This window comes from Carassius auratus, chromosome 2 (assembly GCF_003368295.1).
Source record: "Carassius auratus strain Wakin chromosome 2, ASM336829v1, whole genome shotgun sequence".
Taxonomy (NCBI): Eukaryota; Metazoa; Chordata; class Actinopteri; order Cypriniformes; family Cyprinidae; genus Carassius; species Carassius auratus.
The window spans coordinates 722,896-743,997 of NC_039244.1; the positions used below are offsets into that span (position 1 = coordinate 722,896).

General features: G+C 41.8%; 1 protein-coding gene across 1 annotated transcript in view; it reads left to right on the forward strand.

The window, feature by feature from the left end:
• The window catches only part of ptprsb (protein tyrosine phosphatase receptor type Sb), a 61,450-nt gene that overhangs the window by 11,397 nt on the left and 28,951 nt on the right, over positions 1–21,102 (forward strand). Inside the window, exons 4-7 of the mRNA XM_026198252.1 lie at positions 2,364–2,552; positions 13,792–13,902; positions 15,003–15,014; positions 20,371–20,640. Coding sequence (XP_026054037.1) covers positions 2,364–2,552; positions 13,792–13,902; positions 15,003–15,014; positions 20,371–20,640 — 582 coding nt within the window. The remainder of the gene's footprint in view (positions 1–2,363; positions 2,553–13,791; positions 13,903–15,002; positions 15,015–20,370; positions 20,641–21,102) is intronic.

Consider the following 21,102-nt stretch of genomic DNA (forward strand, 5'->3'; position numbering starts at 1 on the left):
GTGTATGTGTGTCTCGTGTGTTTTAGAGGATGTTTAGTGTGCGTGTGTGTGTGTGTGTGTGTGTGTGTGTGTGCGTGCGTGTGTGTGTGTGTGTGTGTGTGTGTGTGTGTGTCTCTGTGTGTGTGTGTGTGTGTGTGTGTGTGTGAAGAGGAAATGGTCTGTTTGTCTTGTCATCACTGGCTCTGAGCGCTGGCGTCTGCGGGAGCATCATTTCCTCTGTAAACACACTCGGGCGATGAGTTTCACCCGCTCCTCTCAGACGGCCCTCAGGGACCATAGTGTTACTCCAACAGCTAATCTTCATTAAAAGCATATATCCACATAATGGATTTTTTAATGTCAGTCTTATTAGCATATTTTTTATCATGCAGAAATAACCGTTAAGAGTTGATAGATTTATGAAGTTCATTCGTTTGGTTGTTATGGCCTGTTCAGCTGTTATTTAAAGTCTAATTTGCCACAGTTTGTGCCTGACAGACTGCTGAGGCCCTGACCTCTGACCCTTGACCTCTGACCCCTATGACACTCATCAGCCTGTTATAGTACAAGAGGGACTGGCAGCATCAGCTGAAGCGAAAGTTGTGTAGTTGCAACATTATGATAAGAGATAAAGAAGTTTTTTTTCTAATAGCTACTATTACAAGCAGAAGGATAAATAAGTATATTCATCAAAAATACAAATGAAATAGTTTGTCTATATAATATAGACTACTACAGAAATACAGAACGTTCCTAAAGTGATTCAGTCAAAAGCAGTGAGTGATTTCCACATTTTCACTTTAAGACCCGATGCACGGATCAGATATTTTAGCATATCCATATTTCTCCCAACTCTTCAGGTTCACTTAAGACAAAACCAACTACATTTCCATCGATACTGTCCAAGATGGGCGTTTTGACACAACTTTTTGTGCATTTGAGTGTGTAGCAATAACAAGTCCTACTTAATTCTGCGTTCACACGCTGACTGAGAGGTGCTTTGGGTGTGTGTGCACAGATTTCAAGCACTCGCAAGACTCAGAAACACATGCGAATACTGAAAGTCACTTTCATGAAAATGCATTTAGTCAGTGACAGTTCCGTCACCTCTCCCTTGGAAATATTTCCCAAAGACCCAAAAGCTGAAGTCTGTGACAGAAGTGCGAGGATGCTCAAGATTCAACTCTTCCATCATGAGCAGCGCCTCTGAGAGTCTGAGAGTGTCTGTGTGGAGGAGCTCTCGATGATGCCCTTCCTGCCTGTGTTTACTGTAACCTCCTCATCTCTGCTGCCTCTCTAATTAAAGCGAACAAATAATTAGCTCAGCTGGCGGGCGGCGCTGCAAACACTCTGTAAATGATAGTTAGATGAACGCGTGTGCAGTGATTATGAGGGTGCATAATAACACGGTGTAACTTCACCATCCCAGCGCCAGACGGACTTGTTGCTCCCATTTACCTCTGATCATTCCAGTGGTTCGGAGGAGATGACTGCTTTATTTATATCAGAGTAATGAATGCCGCCCACTGAAAGTGATATGTGAAGTGGGTGAGCCGCTGTGTCAATATCATTTCATCTAAACTCCCTCGTAAGTGGACAGATACGAGAAACAGTTTTTAATCAAACGCTGATGAGGACATTTATCTTGCAGGACGTTTACAACAAATAATGTTATGGCTTTTGAACTGGGGAGCGTGAAATGCAGCGTTGCTTGTCTAGCTCAATGCTGATCTTTTAGTCTTTTATTAAACTATCATCGTGTTTGTAATAACTCACTCCTTCCTCTTCAGCTGTTTCAGTCTCTTTCTCACTGTTTCCAGACAGGTTTCCCTAACCCTCCTGAGGTGTGGATATCAAATCTATCATAGATACTGATAACAGAGAGAGTAACTGGCCGTTATTTTCTTCTCTTCTCTAGCTCACTTCCTAATCATTGTATGTTTATGGCTCTTTGACGAATAGCATTTGTTCCTCTTTTGTAAGTCGCTTGGGATAAATGCGTCTGCTAAATGCATAAATGTAAAGGAAGGAATGATGACTGTATACTGATCTGAGATTGATTTTCCCTGGTAATAGCGGTTTAGAACCAGGGTTTGCATTTGTTCATGATTAATTTTGATGTATTCATGTGTAATTCACTCACACACTGAATAGTTTGCAGTGATTTCACACACCATAATACTAAGAGGATATTATACAAGACAAAAAAACAACAAGAGCCAAATGAGCTGTTAAATATTTCATAATCCCAAAACAAAACATGCAAATGTCTTTTATTCAGAACCAGTTCATATAAATATATACGTGTTCTGGTGGCCTGTGATAGAAACGCTGCTGTGTAAATGTGTTCTGTACCTGTCTCTTGTCTCTCTGGTGTTCTGCAGAGGACCTGCTGCCCTTCGGCTTCCCCAGCATCGACATGGGTCCGCAGCTGAAGGTGGTGGAGCGAACCCGGACCGCGACCATGCTGTGCGCCGCCAGCGGGATTCCCGATCCCGAGATCTCCTGGTTCAAGGACTTCCTGCCCGTGGAGCCGGCGCTCAGCCAGGGCCGGATCAAGCAGCTGCGATCAGGTACGACAGATACTTCAGAGACTCTCTCTTCTCATGAGCTCTAAACCGCCAGACAGCTCCAGCCTCTCGTATGAAGGGTTTCAGATGCGCTCTGATGATGAGGCCGGGACTCTTCAGCGTCGACTGAATGAAGGCAGTGATTGTGAGATTAGCAGCTAGCGCAGACAGAGGTCTCCTCTCGAGTACAGCAGCTGCTGAAGAGAGCCGGTGTTTGGACAGGCCGTCATTTCTGAAATGACCACTTACTTTGAGATTTTAAACACAGCCGGGAGCTCGGAGAGTTTGATTGGATGACTGTAAATCACATGACAGAAATGTGTGTACTGTAAATCAGCTCAGGATGAATATGGGAGAAGATTTACAGTTGGTGTTGCTTTTTAACTATGATTAATCTTGTACTAGTTTAGCATGAATCTAACGCTGATTTTTAGACTAATTGAAGAACATACACTTAATGGCTGAATTCACCCTGTGTGTTTCTGATTAACCATTAAGAGTGTTTAATATATTCATCTGTTAACAATGCATCTCTCTGGAGCTGTGATTGATCAGATATATAAATAATGGCGTTTGTTGATTCCTTCATCGCTGTGCTAGTTTCTCGTCTCTCGCATCACTTCACACTCACTCGATAAAATCATTTATGCTTAGATCAGTGTTTTGATTTATTTGGTAAGTAGTGGTGGAATAAGCAGGATCATGTACAGGGTTTGTGTGCTGACTGTACATTACCCCTCGCTTATACATATACATAAATCTACTCGTATGATTAATGTATATGATCTATAAGATTATATAGTACTAATATATAATCGGTCTGCTGTGTGAGTGTTGTGATGAAGTGTGTGTGCGCCGCTGTCACTCAAAGCTTTCGTTGTGTGTTTTTTTTCTCGTTGTGTGTTCGCTGTGTTTTTCTCAGGAGTCTTTGGTGAGTATCTTGATTTTTTTCTAGACCAACCAAGCTCCTCCTTTACTCCCGCGGTTTGATGATATGTTTAGTGCCCCGCTCATGTCATCCCCCGGTAAACCCCCCCGACCCTCCTAACGAACCTGATCTCGCTCCCTGCACCTGTTCCCTATTGACAGGTGAAGCCGAGCTCCGATCCGCTCGAGACGCTCCACAGCGAAACACACCGGCACCTGTTTTAGTGCAGACTCCAGAAACAGTTCATAATAAATCCGAAATAGCTTTTCATTTGCTGGTCTTCAGAATCAGTTTGGTTGTACATTCTGTAGTAGTTCAGTCAATAATCATTAACTCATCCTCATGTCGTAATAAACCAGTTACAAAGACTTTCTTTCTTCTGCAGATCACAAAAGAAGATTTTTGAAGCATTCATTGACTTCCACCCAATTTTTTGTCTGTATAATGGAACTCAATGGGAACCAAAACTGTTTGGTTACAACATGATTCAAAATATCTTCTTTTGTGATCTGCAGAAGAAAGAAAGTAATGCCAGTTTTAAATGATATTTGTTAGGGTGTTTCAAAGTGATCTGTAGTTTCATGGGATTGAATAATCTGATGCACTGATTCAAATCAAACCCAAACTCATCTGTGTCTAATAACAGCATCAGATGTTCATCTGGGATGAAGTTATTGATCCAGAACTCTCTTTAAAGCACCAGAATGAAAACAACTGAATCTCTTGTTGGTTTCACTGACTCTCATGTGTTTCTGAATAGCTCTGATATAAAGGAGAAACAGCTTCATGATTAGACTGCGTCAGGTTTGAAAAAGCCTTCATTTTGGGCACTGAATGTGTTCATGAAAAATAAGCTTTTTAACAGTATTTTGACCATTTTTATGGGGCAGAGTGAACAGACTTTCCTCGAAAGGGACTTTGATTAGAGAGCGGCGTGTGCTTCTCCTGTACAGTAGATCTGTATCATCATTGATCGATGGGTGGTTAAAAGCATGAATGAAACGTCATGTTTCATCCGCTCACCTCGTCTCCCTCTGCCCTGATCTCTGTTTGTCCCTGGCTCCGAGTTCCCATGATGCTGTGCGGTGCTTCTGTGGTGTCTGCTCTGTGTGTGCTCTTCTGTCGTTTCTCCCTCGTTCTCCTGCTCTGATTATATTCAGCTTCTGTTTGCAGCAGCAGAAATCCATTGAACAGAGAGAAAGATAAACACGTGAAGTTTCGACTGAGATTCAAAGTGTGTGTGTGCGTGTGAGTGTGCGTGTGATTGTGAGCAAGTGTGTAGGTGTGAGTGTGAGTGTGTGTGAGTGTGTGTGTGTGTGTGTGTGTGTGTGTGCGTGTGAGTGTGAGTGTGATTGTGAGCAAGTGTGTAAGTGTAAGTGTGGGTGTGAGTGTGAGTGTGTGTGAGTGTGTGTGTGTGTGTGTGTGTGTGTGTGTGTGTGCGTGTGCGTGTGAGTGTAAGTGTGTGTGTGTGTGTGAGTTTGATTGTGAGTGTGTGTGTGTGTGTGTGTGTGTGTGTGTGTGTGTGTTTGTCAGGCTGAAGGTCACTGTGTCTTTCACACAGACTGTGTTTAAGGGCCGTCAGTGAATCCTGAGCACATGACAAACCCGCGAGTGAATCGCTCAGAACGCTGAGTCAGTCTCAGCCGCACAGAGACACCGGCCTCCATCTTCTGATCGTGTCTGCATGTGTTGGTATATTTCACAGCTCAGTCTCTCTCTTCTCTCTGATTGGCTGCGTTTGTGATGTCCTGGAGTCTCTGAGCACAATTATTTCCATTACCGTTTCGCCCGTTCTCTCATCAGTCATGTGCTGAGACTGAAGGTGAAATCATTGGAGTTCCTCTGTGGTGACTTCATGTGAAGCAGACATAGAATTCATTTTATAATTAATGCATTTTATAAAATTAACTGTAAAATTCCTGTTCATTACTGTGAAGCGGTTTTGAGACAGTCAGTATCGAGGGCTACGGTCTACTTCTTCAGTGGCCTTGGTTCCAGAAGTATTTTTCCATTCATTTTCCCAGAGGGATTAAAAAAAAAAAACATTTATGAGTTATAAACAAACCAACTAGTTACAAGGTGAATCACAACATTAGAAACTTTGATTTGAGCAGAAAAGGTATTTGATAACTGGACAAAATGATAAAGATACAAGTCTATAATCCTTAAGTAATTTGACAAGTGAGACTCAATTACATTATTCACAACGCTTCCCTGCAAGCTCTCTTGGCAAGACTCTGATTGGTGGAATGTTCTGCACAGCATCATGGGTAATGTAGTTTTTCACTGTGAAACCTGCTGTTAAACAGGATTATAATTATTAGGCTAAATATTGCAGGCTGATGGCTTAAACTATCAATAAATAATCTCACATCTCAAAGTATGTCTGTCTTTTTATTTATTTAAGTTTTCAATACAAATATATTTTCCTATGGTAAACATAAATGGGAACTTAACTGTATTATAACTGTAACTAATTATTGCATCGTATAAAGCGCTATATATAAATAAACAAATGACTGTCAGAAGTTGTGTTTGTGTCGTGTGTAGAATATGAAGCTATTGAGCATGTTAAACATGTGGGTATGGGAGGCTGTTTGAGATGAAACGCACTGAAAACTTGCGATACACTTTGAAACACTTGCGCATATACATGTGATACACTTGCACATACATGTGAAACAAATGCGCATACAGTGAATCACTTGCGCATACATGTGGGGTGCTGTCATGAGTGGCCACCCTGCCCGCGATCTGTGGAGCGGTCACCATCTGACATGGAATATCAATTGTCTAGAAATGCTAGCTGTATATCAAGCATTAAAATATTTGCTCTTAGACCTGAGAGGGCACCATGTGTTGGTACGCACCAACAACACATCGTTGGTCTCTTATATCAATCTCCAGGGAGGTCTGCGTTCGCGCCCCTTGTACAAGTTGGCACACCAGATCCTTCTGTGGTCCCAGGGCAAACTCCTCTTGTTAAGAGCAGTATACATTCCCGGGAGATTGAATGTGGGAGTAGACATGCTGTCAAAACAGGGGCTGAGGCCTGGGGAATGGATGCTTCACCCCGAGGTGGTGGAGCAGATATGGGAAATATTTGGCAAAGCCCAGGTAGACTTATTTGCGACTCAGGAGACATTGCAATTTCCCCTCTGGCTCTCTCTAGTTCATCCAGCTCCTCTGGGACTGGACGCTATGGTACAGACCTGGCCAAGGCTTCATCTGTATTCCTTTCTGGCAAGAGCACGCCAGGATGGGGTCCCTCTGTTGTTAGTAGCCCTGTTCTGGCCGGGCCGAGTTTGGTTCGCAGGTCTGATCTCTCTCCTCGACGGCTCTCCATGGGAGATTCCGATCAGGACAGATCTACTCTCTCAGGCGCAGGGCAAAATAATTCACCCTCGCCCCGGAGTTGTGGAAGTTGTGGGTGTGGCCCCTGAGGGGGCACAGTTCATAGCTTCCGGTCTCTCAACCGAGGTTATTGAGAGCCTCCTCCAATCCAGAGCTCCCTCTACGAGGAAACTGTACGCCCTGAGGTGGAAGCTCTTCACCTCATGGTGCAGAGGCTGCCAGCTTGACCCAGTTAACTGCCCAGTTGGTACAGTTCTTGAGTTTCTCCAAGATAGGCTCTCTGCGGGGTTAACTCACTCCACCTTACATGTACATGGTGGCCATTGCTGCTTACCATGTCCCTTTCAATGATCAGTCAGTGGGTAGACACCCCCTAGTTACACGTTTCCTCCGTGGGGGCGCTGAAGCTAAGGCGGAGGCCTCCAGTACGGTTCCGTGTCCCCCCCTGGGACTTGGTTGTGGTTTTACAGGGTCTTTGGAAAGCTCCATTTGAGCCAATACATGATATCTCAGATAGACATCCGAGTCTTAAGACTGCCCTGTTATTGGCTAAAAGAGAGTTGGAGATCTTCAGGCCCTCTCGGTGGCCCCTACCCACTTAGACTTTGCCCCTGGTATGGCCAAAGCATTTTTATACCCTCGAGCGGGTTATGTTCCTAAAAGTTCCCTCTGTCACACCACAACCTGTAGTACTGCAGGCCTTCTGCCCTCCTCCCTTTCGGGAGCCAGACCAGGAAAAGCTAAATTGTATGTGTCCAGTTCGAGCGCTGGACACATACAGAGCTGCCATGTGGAGAAAATCAGACCAATTGTTGTTTGCTACGGTCCTCCTAAAAAGGATTTTCCTGCCTCTAAGCAGACCCTAAGTTGTTGGATAGTCGAGGCTATCAACGTATCTGTAGTCCTCTGGTCTTCCCCCTGCTTTGGGAGTCAAGGCTCACTTTACTCAGGGTATGGTGTCCTCTAAGGCCTTCTTAGCAAAGTGTTCGACGCAGCATCTCATTCCATCAAGGAACTAGGGTTACATTCGTTTTTCAATGGGTTTTGTCTCAAACAGCCTCCCATATGAGGAAGGTTTGTAAAGTATCATGACACTTGTTGTGATTGTAAATATTAATGACTTTTGTTTTCTCTCCCCCTTTTTTCCTTACTTCTCATTTTCTCCTCCTCTCCTCCGTCTTACGTTTGTCTGACTGACCCATGTATGTCTATCTTTCTCTCTCTCTCCCTCTCTCTCTCTCTCTTTCTGTGTGTGTGTGCGTGCGCGCGCAAGTGCGGAACTCCTGAGAGGTGCGTGGGTGTTTGAGCGAGTGGCGGCTTGTTTGAGTGAGTTTTCATTCCTTTTTTTCCTTTATTATTTTGAAAAGTTAGTTTTTGTTTAGTTTGCTTTAGTTGAGGGTTGTGAAAATGCCGGCAGATTCTGATGGGTTTGCTACCTTAACAGCCCGGCACGGTTGTAAATGTTTGCCGGATGAAACAATCACTGTTGAAGACTGTTTGTCTGCTATTAGTAGCGAAATAGGTGCCCGGAATATTCTGTCGGCATCTAGAATGAACAAAGCTGTTGTTGTGTTTGTGAAGGAAGAATCTATGGTCCACCATTTAGTGGAAGTTGGTTTATCTGTTGGAGATGTTTTCTTGCCTGTTTTACCGCTGTCGAGTCCTTCAAAGAGGGTAACTCTTTCCAATGTGCCTCCGTTCATTTCTAACGATTCACTTGAGCGATTACTTAGCCGTTATGGTAAAATGATGATGCCGATTAAAATGATCCCTCTTGGTGTTAAAAACCCAGATTTAAAACACGTTATGTCTTTTAGACGTCAAACTGCTATGATTTTGAATGCAGATTTTCAGTGCTTGGACGTGTCGGCGAAATTGACTTTGGCAGGTAAAGATTATACCATTTTTATCAGCACGGAATCACTTAAATGCTTTTCCTGTGGGGCCTTTGGACATACAAAATTGAAATGTACTAATAAAAAGGTGACTGAACAAAATGAGACTGAGCCTAAAACACCTCTGGAGCAAGTGGCTCCTGCCATGGAAAGTGGTAATCCAGATGGCAAAGATACAACTGATCAGAGGGCTGAATCGGATTCACTGTCAAAATATGATAACAATCCGAAAGAGGCAGTGATCAGTCATGCTGAGAATGCGGGAGAGTGTTCGCTGAACGCTAATGAACGCGCTGATGTTCGCTGTGCGGTGATCGGTGCTGAGACCGGCGCTGCGGGAAACAGCGGCTCCGAGCGCTCCAGAGAAGAGCCAGAGGAGCTCGTGAGAGTCGAAGAGTCTCGGGACTCACAATCATCTGTTGGCCTGTCACAGGTCGATGTCGATCAGCTATCTGAGAGAGGTGAGGCTCAGTCCATAATCACAAACTCTGACAGTGAGGAATCTGATATTGTGGATGATTTCACTGACGTCAGCTCACAAGGAAGTGCTGCGGAAAAAAAACGCAGTTCACAAATAAAACCACCTTATTACACAGTACAACAAATTAATAATTTTCTCAATGACACTTTTAATCAGCGAAGGCCACAACTAGAGAAGCATTTCTCTGATTTACGACTGTTTGTTGATTCATGCGCTGTGGCTATGAGAAAAGCTTCATTGGAGGAGCTTGATCAGCCTAAAAGATACAGATTAAAGAAACATGTCAGTGCCGTTAAAAAACGACTAAACATGTGTCATAAAAAACATTGATACGGTTATGTATACTAAGGTGATATATTTTTTTTGCATTCTTTTACCTTTCGTTATGACAACCTTAAACATTGGGAGTTTTAATGTTAATGGTTGTCGGTGTACAAGGAAGAGAGTTGCTTTGTTTGATTATCTGCGGTTAAAACAGGCAGATGTTATGTTGTTGCAAGAAACCCATACAGATCATCAAAATCAAGCCCAGTGGTATGGTGATTGGAAAGGAAGTGTTGTATTGAGCCATGGTACAAACCTTAGTGCAGGTATTGCCATCCTTTTTTCTCCATCTCTTAGTATACAGCCAGATGTCCTTGAAATAATACCTGGTAGGATTTTGAGAGTTGATGTTGTTTTTGGTGATACTCCTTTTTCTTTTATTAATGTGTATGCACCGAATGTTGGTAAAGAACGCATCTCATTTTTCAAAACACTTTCTGATGCTTTAGTTAAGTGTCCTCAGGGAAATATTGTTATACTTGGTGGAGATTTTAATTGTACTGTTAATTCACATTTGGATAGGAATCACGATGAACCTCACCAAGCTTCTGCTGAGATTTTAAAGAAAGTAATTAATGAACATAATTTAGTTGATGTGTGGAGGGAGGCCTTTCCTATGGCCAGACAATATACATGGTTAAAAGCTAATTCTAATATTATGTCAGGAGCTAGGCTTGACCGTTTTTATGTCGAAAAGGCCAATAGGGGTAGGTTTTTTAGTAGTTCGATTTCACCATCTTTTCTGTCAGATCATCACTATGTATCTATTTTAGTATCTGTTTCTCTTTCTAAATCTTACAATTCGCATTGGCGATTTAATAATAGATTACTGCAGGACAGCAATTTTCTTTTTTCTTTTAATCTTTTCTGGAAAGCTTGGAGAGAGGAGAGATGTTATTTTAAGTCACTGAGTCAATGGTGGGACGTTGGTAAGACACAAATCAAGTCTTTTTGCCAGCAGTATACTGCACATAATGCTGGGATGCTCAAAGAGAGAATGAAGTCCCTTGAACAAGCTATCCTTGGGCACAGCAGCGACTGTACCCATAATAATTCAACTTTCATTGACTCTGTTGCGAAGGATAAACTCCTTTTGAAGAATTTATTGGAAGAGCGAGGAAGATCAGCCCTTCTAAGAACCAGATTTGCACAGCTGAATGACATGGATGCTCCTACATCATTCTTCTTTGGGCTTGAAAAAAAAAAGCCAAGGGAACAGAAGAGTTTTCATCAGTTAAAAATACCAGGTGGTGGAGTTCTAACGGATCAACGGGAAATTCAGTCTTATGCTCTTTCTTTTTATGAGGATTTATACCGTTCGGAATTATGTGACGATGCAGTAGCTGATGAACTTCTACATGACCTATCCAAATTGACTGAAAAAGCAAGTAATGAGTTGGACAGGCCTTTGACTTTTGGAGAGATTTCACAAGCTGTTCAGGAAATGTGTTCTGGGAAGTCACCTGGATTGGACGGGCTCTCGGCAGAATTTTTTAAATCCTTCTGGAACTTACTAGGACAAGACTTGTATGAAGTTTTTCTTGAATGCATTAATCAAGGGACCCTTCCTTTGAGTTGTCGAAGGGCAATTCTCACATTAATTCCGAAGAAGGGGGATCTTGGGTGCCTAAGGAACTGGCGGCCGGTATCACTGATATGTGTTGATTTTAAGATTTTATCCAAAGCATTGACTAACAGGCTTAAGAAATATATGGCATCAGTCATTCATATGGACCAAACTTTTTGTGTCCCCAAAAGGACAATTTTTGATAACCTGTTTTTGATGAGGGATATGATCACAGTGGCAAAAATGCACAATTTAGACATCGGGTTGCTTTCATTGGATCAAGAAAAAGCGTTTGACAGGGTCGATCACCAGTATTTATTTAAAACACTGCAAGCTTTTGGTTTTGGTCCTTATTTTGTGTCTCTTATCAAAATGTTATATAATGAAGTTTTTAGTATGTTAAAGATCAATGGGTCTTTAACCAGGCCTTTCTCTGTGTCCAGGGGAATAAGGCAAGGGTGTCCTCTCTCTGGACTTCTGTATGCTATTTCTATTGAGCCTTTATTAGTCTCACTTCGGAGGCAGCTAATTGGTTTTAATATTCTTAGTGACCCCAGTGTAGGTTCAGTTAAACTTACAGCATATGCGGATGATATAACAGTAGTTATAAAAGGCTCAGAAGATGTTACAAGTTTGATATCTTCCTTAAATAAATATCAGCTAGCTTCATCTGCACGCATTAATTGGGAGAAATCTGCATCCTTGCTACTGGGCGACTGGCAGACTACAGGACCCCCTAGGCTGCCGCAGCAATGCAGATGGGCCAGAGATGGTTTTAGAATCCTTGGTTTATATTTCGGTACTAAAAGCTATACAGATAAGAACTGGGAAGGATTAGCGGACAAGGTAATTCTCAGAATTCAGAAGTGGCGATGGATTCTTCCACATCTCTCTTTTAGGGGAAGATGCCTGGTAATTAACAATTTAGCTGCGTCAATGTTATGGCATAAATTTACTGTGTTAGATCCCCCTAAGGATTTACTTTCTGGAGTTCAAAAAGCATTCGTTAATTTTTTTTGGGATGGCTGCCATTGGCTTCCTCCAGGTATCCTTTATCTTCCTGTGGCAGAGGGAGGACAGGGATTAATACATTTGGAATCAAAAGTCCTGGCAATGAGGTTACAAACATTACAAAAACTTCTATACAGTCAAGATCCTTTGTCTTGGGGTGGGTTTGGTTTATATATACTCAAGAATATTGGAGGATTTGGTCTTGATAAGCAGTTGTTCTTAATGCAGAAGACATTGGTGGAGAACGTGCATTCTTTACCTTTCAGTTTTTATTTAGGAGTGATTAAGTCTTGGAATTGTTTTAAGATATTGAGACACCAAGATGAGCATTATGGTGTTTCAGAACCTCTTTTTTTTAATCCCCTTTTTCAGATATCTGCAAATGTGTCGTCATCTTTAATCAATCAGTTTTTGAAGGCTGGGGTAACAAAAGTCATGGACTTGATTGATTTAAACAATGGCCAATGGAGAACTGTACATGCAATTGCGGATCAAGTTGGAATAAATTCAGTAAGAATTGTGGAGAGATTAATTGGGGATCTTAAGTCATCTTTCCCTCAGACTTTCATTTCCTTTATTAATAATGTTTTTATGAATGGTTTTATTTCTCAGACCTTTCCTGAGTTTAGGGTAGTTCCCAAAGACTGGGAATCTGATTATAACAGTCAGACCAAATTGCTGAAAGGTTATAGTGCGATGGTTTTTCATTGTATTGGGAAAAAAATGTTATACCATGTTTGTGTTAAAACTGTACATTTTGACCAGTTAAAGCATAGATCAGATACAAAATGGAGGTCGTGCCTTTCTCTTTCAGATGAGATCTATCCATCATGGAGGTTGCTGTATAAGCCTCCTATCTCTAAGAGATGTGGAGATATTCAGTGGAGGATACTACATTGTATCATAGCCACAAACTCTTTTGTGTCTAAAATTAACGAGACTGTTTTGCCAGTATGTCCTTTTTGTAATGCTCTTGACAATGTGTTTCATATGTTTTGTGAGTGTGTTAGACTTAACTCACTGTTTTCAATATTGGAAAAAATTATTGTAAGATTGGGTTTTACATTTACCAACAGTTTATTTATTTTGGGTTGCAGATATAAAAGGTCTTGGCAGCAACAGTGCACACTTGCTAATTTTTTAATAGGACAAGCTAAACTTGTTATTTTAAAGTCTCATCGGTGTAAAAATACTGGAGAAAATGTGAATATAGTAACTCTGTTCAAGTCTTTAGTCGAGTCAAGAGTGGTGATTGAATATACTTACTATCAGCATAATAATAATGTTGTTTATTTTGAATGGAAATGGGGTGTTAGTGGAGCTTTGGTGACTGTTTGTGATTCAGGCAGTTTAGTTTTTAATTGGTAATGGTTTAATTTTTTTGATGTTTTTTTGGATTTGTGTTTAAACTTGTATTGATTTATATAATTAAAGTGTTTTAAAAGTCAAAGTCTCTCTCTGTTTCTCTCTCTCTGTCTGTCTCTCTCTCGCTGTCTCTCTCTCTCTCTCTCTCACTCTCTTTCTCTGTCTCTGTGTCTCTCTCTCTCTCTGCCTGGCTCACTCACTCTCTCTCTCTGTCTCTCTCTCTCATTCTCTCTCTCTCTCTTTGTCTCTCTCTCTCTCTCTGTGTGTGTCTCTCTCTCTCTCTCTCTCTCTCTCTCTCTCTCTCTCTCTCTGTGCAGGTGCGCTGCAGATCGAGCGCAGTGAGGAGACCGATCAGGGGAAGTACGAGTGCGTGGCGTCTAACTCTCAGGGCGTGCGCTACTCGTCCCCTGCTAACTTATACGTGAGAGGTATGGAACACAGTAGGTACTCCGTAGGTAATACACTTTCATTCACATGTCAGTGAAGACCGCTTCTTTAATTTACCCAGCAGCCTCTGCAGCACTTCTGAACCTTATACACGTATACGTAGTGCGCTGCATAGTTATTGTGCATCTGCCGCATCTGCGCTTCATTGTGTTTGATCTTACACAGTACAAGCTAAGCTTTGAGGGACATTTAGTGTCTCAAGCAGAACAAATTTCTGTTTTTATTACCTTTTGTCAAGCAGAAATGAATTCTGCTGGTGAACAATTTGAACTCGACGGAAGAAACACCCATCTTTATTAACTTTAGTGCTTCCCAGCGGGGTTAATTCACAATTCTTGGCTAATCGAAGCATTAAAAAAGCTAATTGATTTGAAATGAATTGGGTTTACAGGCATGTAATTGTTTCTGTAAACTCAATTAGTGATATTTGCGGTTGGGCTGAAGCTCTCACGGCCTGCTGGTCCGGAAAGATCCGCCCAGGGCTTTAATAGAGAATAAACAAAGGTAAATGAGGAACGATGAGAAATGAGCGGGAAAGAAACAGCCCGCTGTCAATGATGACACTCAAAATATTTGGTCCGAATAATGCGCTCAATCAATAGACAATCAGATATTAATGTTATCAAGTGCTGCATGATGCCTTTACTAATATTGCAAACGTTTGTGTGCTTGTTAATTGTTTTTTGTCTTTTTTTCAGTTGTTTGTCTGTTTGTATGTGTATAAATTACTAATAGAAACAAATTTCACTTTACTAAATGATTTACAACTAAAATATAAAGGTCTTTACAGTGTGTTGTGTCTGTGTTTTTCTCAGTTTGCTTGTGATATTTTCAGTTTATTTCTTTATGAAGTGAATTCCTCAGGGTAGAGCAAGGCCAAGCCACAATATTTGATATTTGGGAGTGTATATGAATAATACTGCCACACAAAGACGCAGACTGAAGAGCTAAACGTAAGCTAGAGTAAATGAATGAGGGGAGAATGTGGCAGATGAAGATGGTTGCAGTGGCCTTTTTACTCTCTCTGTGTTTCCCTGGTTTTCTTCTCTGCTTTCCATCTCAATCCCTCTTACACCCTCAGAGCTGCGAGAAGGTTGGTGTGTTTTTTGTTTATTTTCTCTCGTTCCTTTTATTTGGAATTTAAACTCAGAGAACTAAATGTCAGTCAAGCAGTAAACAGTGCTGACAATGGTAGCGAACCCAAGTCAAATGCAAAGCACTGTGAAGACGAGGGTCGTGTCAGTCTCGTGTGTTGCATTGTGGGATCTTGTTTGCAAACTTTCCGCTCTGAAGGCCCTCGCTCTGTCTCTCTGCACGCATTGCCATGGAAACCCAGCAATTGGAAATTATGAGTGTGTGCATGAGAACAGTCGCATGCCTGAACAGCGCAGCGTCGTGATTGGCTGCTGTGTAGTCATGTGCTCTGTGCTGCCCCTGACGCATTTCACCGCTGTGATTGTGCATCTGTCTGTCTGTCTGTCTGTCTGTGCTCGTGTCTGTGCTTGTGCTCCTGTGCATGTGTCTGTGTGTGTGGCTCTTGCTCCAGTGATGGATGTTCTTTCTACAGACAATCAGTTAATGGATTGCTCCAAAACATCACTTTTTCGTAGCGCTGAATTGGTTGACGTCTCTTCAATATCATCTGTGCCAAGCTGTCCGTCAAACATCGTCTGGTCAGAGATTGACAGTGACTGCAGACGAGTCTCAATCACAGCAGATGTGTGTGTTCACTTCACTCACACTTAGAAATGTCTGAACTTTGCATTAGATTGATAAACATGCCTTTTATTGTGAAGATGCGCCAGCCAAACATTTGACACGAAGACTGATTCAAACACACACACATTCATAAACTTGAATGAAGTGAACAGATCATTTTTGGGCACCTTTTGATACGGTGGTATAAAAAACAAGTATATTATTTTTGTGCATAAACATCATATATGGATCTGGACTGTATTTTTCAGTTATTCTTTCTAATATCTCTATGTAATGCATTTTGTTTCCGGATAACATCCCCCAGAGGGAGCATATAAAAATAAAAAAGAAGCGGTCTCAGAATAGTGCCCTGAGGTACTCCACTAATAATTGGGGCAGATGATGAGGAAAACTTGCCTAGCACTACAGAAAAAGACCTGTCTTTGAGTTATCATTGAACACTATAAGCAAAGCAGACTCCGTACTGTGATAACCAGTGAAACCAGATTGAAATGTTCTAATAAACTAGCTGTATTTAAAAATGTGTTCAACTGTAATTGCACAACTTTTTCTAAGAACTCTGACAAAAATGATAACACTGAGACAGGGCAAAAATTGTTAAAACAGCTATTATCCAAGCCTTGCTTCTTAAGCAAAGTTACTAACTTAGTTACTTTTTTATGGATAGTACATTAAATTACTTTTGTTTTACTTTTTCTCACCTGAGCTGGGCTTGCTTTTGTATTTTTAATAACAGAAAGTCCAAAAGTCATATTTTTGGTAACTGTAAACTTTGAATGTTCAAGCAACCCTGAAAGTGGGCATTCACAGCATGCTGAATCAGAATTATAATCCCAGATCACTTGTGCTCTCGTCATCAATCCGCACCAGGGTTTATCAGTTTCATAAGCTCAGCGTGATGTCAGAGTCTCACAGAGAAGCTTTGCAGTAGTTTGATGTGTCTTCGTTTTGAATGTCTTTGTCATTTTCTCTCGCTGCTCGCGCATGAGCTGCATGAAGTGTTGTCTGTTTTAATGGAATGTTCTAGCATTTTTTATTTTTTTAGGAAAAGTCTGTTTGTCATCAGAGAGTGGCCTATTTTCATTCTGTCAGCATGATGAAGCGCTTGAACCGTTTCTACTCCTGGAAAACTGTTGAAAGGCAAATCAAGTGTCGGAAAGATCGTGAGTGACGTCTCGCCCTCGCTGCACATGACAGCCTCCTCTGGAGGAGGAGAAGAAAGAGCAAGCCAAACATCTTCTGTGCTTCTGTGTCACTGATGTGCCAGTTTGATTCAGAGACTAAATCTGCCCCAAAGTCATGAGAACAGAAGCGTCTCCATAAAGTCCCTTGTGTTTAATCAACACGTGAGAAATGATGGGGTGATGTCATTCAGACCCTCCGATGGTTTCACGGGGCAGAATCTGTGCGCTAGGACTGTAAGTCAATATGCTGTGGCTCTGCTTCTTCTTTCAGTGAGAGGAACGATTGCGTTTGAGATAATTCCTTGTAATGGGCTCGACTAACAATGGGAAATCCAATTCAGCAGTCCCCATTGTTGCATAGATCAAATGTGCTCTTACCACCCAAGGTTATTGTTCCCGTCTCGCTGGAAGCCCAAGCTTTTAAGAGCTGCAAAGTGATTTATTTATTTATTTATTTACAATAGATGCTCGTACCTAGGTCATTTAAATTTAGATATTCAGATATACACCCTGTTAGGCAGAACAGACTGGTTTAGTCACAACCAGAGACTAGCCATTTATTTCCATCATCGATAACTCATGATAAATCATAATATTACCATTAAATCCACATTGAGCACTTTCTGTACATGATGCACCTGAATCCTGAGTGTTTTTATTTGAAACTTTGCATCCCTGACAGCAAGCAGTTTCGGCCCAGATCCGGCCCACCTCTGGCCCGCATGGATTTCATGCGGGCCGGATGTGGGCCGGATCTGGGTCAACACTATGTTGCTGTCTGGGATGTTACTGGTGTTGCTTGCTTATGGTTGCATGAATGCATGCACTAACCTGCATTAACAGCCTTTGATTAACTGCATCTAATGACTGTGTAGACCTAACCATTATGTTTCATCTTAAACTTGACTGTGTCCAATTCTGGGTGTCCTTTGGTCAATGCTCACCTGCAATTCAATTCACATGTACAATTGCAAATTTTATTGTCATGTGCTACAGGAATCTGATTGTTTCATCTTTGGCAGAGATTGGTTTGATCAAATGCGTTTAGCTCTAAATCACTAGCCGATGCAGTTGTAGCTTTATACAGGTGGATTTTTCCCTCTTTGTTGAAGTTGTAGATTTCAGAACTTGATCCTGTGTGGTGAATCCCCATAAGCCTCAACATCCCAGAAAGCTTTGCTCAGACGTTCAGTCATCTCTAAAGCAGAAGAAACAAGAACCGCATCTTAACATGGCTTATGTTTCTCTGCGCTTCTATTGATGCGAATGAAACGGCTCATTGAATCAGTCAACATTACAGCTACAGCAAATGAGCTCCTGATTAACTGCTGGGCTTCTTAATCATTATTTCATTGTTGTTTTTAAATGTAACTCATATTTTTCTTGTTTAATGAGTCTCATGCAAAGCACAGAGAATAATGAGATTCACCCCGTGCTTTTTGTTAAAGGGATAGTTTACCCAGAAATGATTCTTCTGTCCTAAACTACATCATTCCAAACATGTTTGACTTATTCAGACTGTCAGCCCAAATCCCATTTTTGGTCAAGTCCGATTGGAATCCGATCTATATGACTGACTGTCCACAGTGTGTTTTGCAACTGTTCAGATCTAATTTGTGTGTCCCTAAGAGCTCTTTGGTTTTATTTTTAAGATTGAAATGTTTTGGATTTCAGTTGGATTTGGGCTGACAGTCTGAACGAGGCATCTCTTTCTTCTATGGAGCAATACAAAATAAAAAAACACTGAGACATTTCTCTGAATAATATCTTTATGACAGCTTGAACATTTTTGGGTGAACAGTGTCTTTAAGTAAGTGCTCTAGAGATAAATGATTCTTTAACACCCTTAGCAACCACCCAGAAGATCCTAGCAACAGATTCTACATATAACCACCCTAGCAACCACACAGTGTCACAGTGGCAAGCATCCGCCCGCACACATCTCGTTCACTGCAGCGATCGTTTGAAACTTCAGCGTCTCCGGTTTCTGAGTGTTTCCTATTGCCCTGCTACTTTTTTCTGTCTGGCTCATCCTTTCTCTCTCTCTCTCTCTCTCTCTCTCTCTCTTTCTGTCTGTGTACTCGAGCTTCACGGTTTTTGATTCACTGTATGTTTTTAATCTGACGATGACCTGCCGATTTCACGCCGCAGCTAAGAATTCAGCGAGCTGTAGTTCTTAGCACATCCTTCCTTATATATCTCTTGCTTTTATCGTTCCTCGTCTCTCTCACACACATTCTCTCTCTCATGCATTTCATCTCTGTTTCTGAATGCGGGGTTGGCAGTGCTTCACATTAACTTAGCGCATTAGCATAACTTCCATCGTTTCTCACATTTGCTTCTGTGTCTTTTTTATCTATTTGTTAATTTCCACAGTCAGATGTAGATCTTCCAGGAGTAAATGCAGTATTTCCCTGCGGAGCATCACTTTCAGCTGCAGAAGAATCTGATTTGTGTTAGAATATAGTGGCAGGTTCACACACACACACACACACACACACACATACACATACACATACACACAGACACACACACACATACACACACAGACACACACACACACATCAGTGCATCTCCACGATGGATTGTGATCCAAAAATTGGTGGCAAGTCATAGACAGCAGAGAAAAACAAAGTTGAATGCAAATAATTAAATTGACCTAGCACTATAATGTTAAGAAAAGTAAACTTTTAACAGAGATCTGTGTCCATGTAGCAAAACCATTTGAGAAGCACTGGACTGGATTGAGCGTCAGCCGCTAGTTAAGATATTGACCAGTAGGTGCAGATGTTTCCGTGCGCTGAACATACACTCGGTGTGTTAGCTGTAGTGTTCCTGAGATCTCCCTGGAAGCGATGTTTATGGCGTCATGCTGCTGCGGTGTGTTCAGGCATGCAGCTCTCAATCACCTCCTCTTCCCCTTTGATTTTCTGGGCAATGAAACCTGCCCCAATCAAACACCTGCTTTCCCAGCACGGGTCTATAGAGTCGATATCTGCAGCGATTGATCACACGGCTTCATTGGGTCGACTCCATCGTCCCTGAGGGCAGCAGCATCTCATTTAGGTTTCTAAAGGCTTATGGGAAAGGGAGGGAGCTCGGGCCGAAATAAAGCTCGTTCAGACAGAGCGGGTTTTAATAAATATGCATCATTACAGTTTCTCTGCCTCCCAGCTGAGCTCAGAATGAGAAGAGAGAAGCCTCGGCGGAAGTGTCTGCGTTTAACACTCCTTTCTCACTAGTGTTTTTCATCCTCACAGACATTTCTGTGAACTTAACAAGGACGGTTGAGAGATGCGCATGTAGAAATGGTGCGTTAGTCAGTTTGTATGAAAACACAGCTTTGACCTTTAGCTCTAATTCAGATTCTCCAGCTCCTTACACATTATTATTCTGTTCCATCTGTTAGTCAGCACTTATATTTAGCAACTTGTCCTTTAAGCTGTAATGATGCATTGCCAGCTTGAATATGAAGCTTTCACCAGAACGTCCATTTTCTGTCATTGTTACCTGGTTCTCCTCTGTTTCCTTGTGTTTGTGCTCCAGTTCGGCGCGTTCCCCCTCGCTTCACCATCCCTCCCATGAGCCACGAGATCATGCCGGGCGGGAGCGTGAACATCACCTGCGTCGCGGTCGGCTCTCCCATGCCCTACGTCAAGTGGATGCTGAATTCGGAGGACCTGACGCCGGAGGATGAGATGCCCGTGGGACGAAACGTTCTGGAGCTGAACGGCGTGCGCGAGTCGGCCAACTACACCTGCGTCGCCATGAGCAGCCTGGGAATCATCGAGTCCGTGGCGCAAGTCATTGTTAAGTGTAAGGAAAGGTCATTCTTAATGAGTAATAATGACATTTCTTCTGCATAATGAGCAGGAGAAAAAACAAGCAATGGGAGTAATAATCAGTGTAGTACATGACAGTAAAGGACTAAAATGTGCAAACATAGATAAACTATACAGTAAGTGTATAAAGTACAAACTAAATTCATGCATCATGTATTCCAGAAGGTGATGTGAAAGTAAAGTATTCTGTGCTGTTTGTAGAAAGGGTTAATCGGCAGAATCTGTATGTATTTTAGAGCTTGTTGGGTCGTTGGAAAGAATATTTAATTTTATCCAGTCTAATGAAGTAAGAAAAGGTTCTCGATGTGTGTGTGTGGACACAAAGTTGGCAAATCTTCCCCAAAAGTAAATGGAAAAAACATCATGAGTTTCCAGACATTCTGTAAGCAGCCCTTTTTTTATCTCATGATATCTTATTTATTTTACCTAGACATCC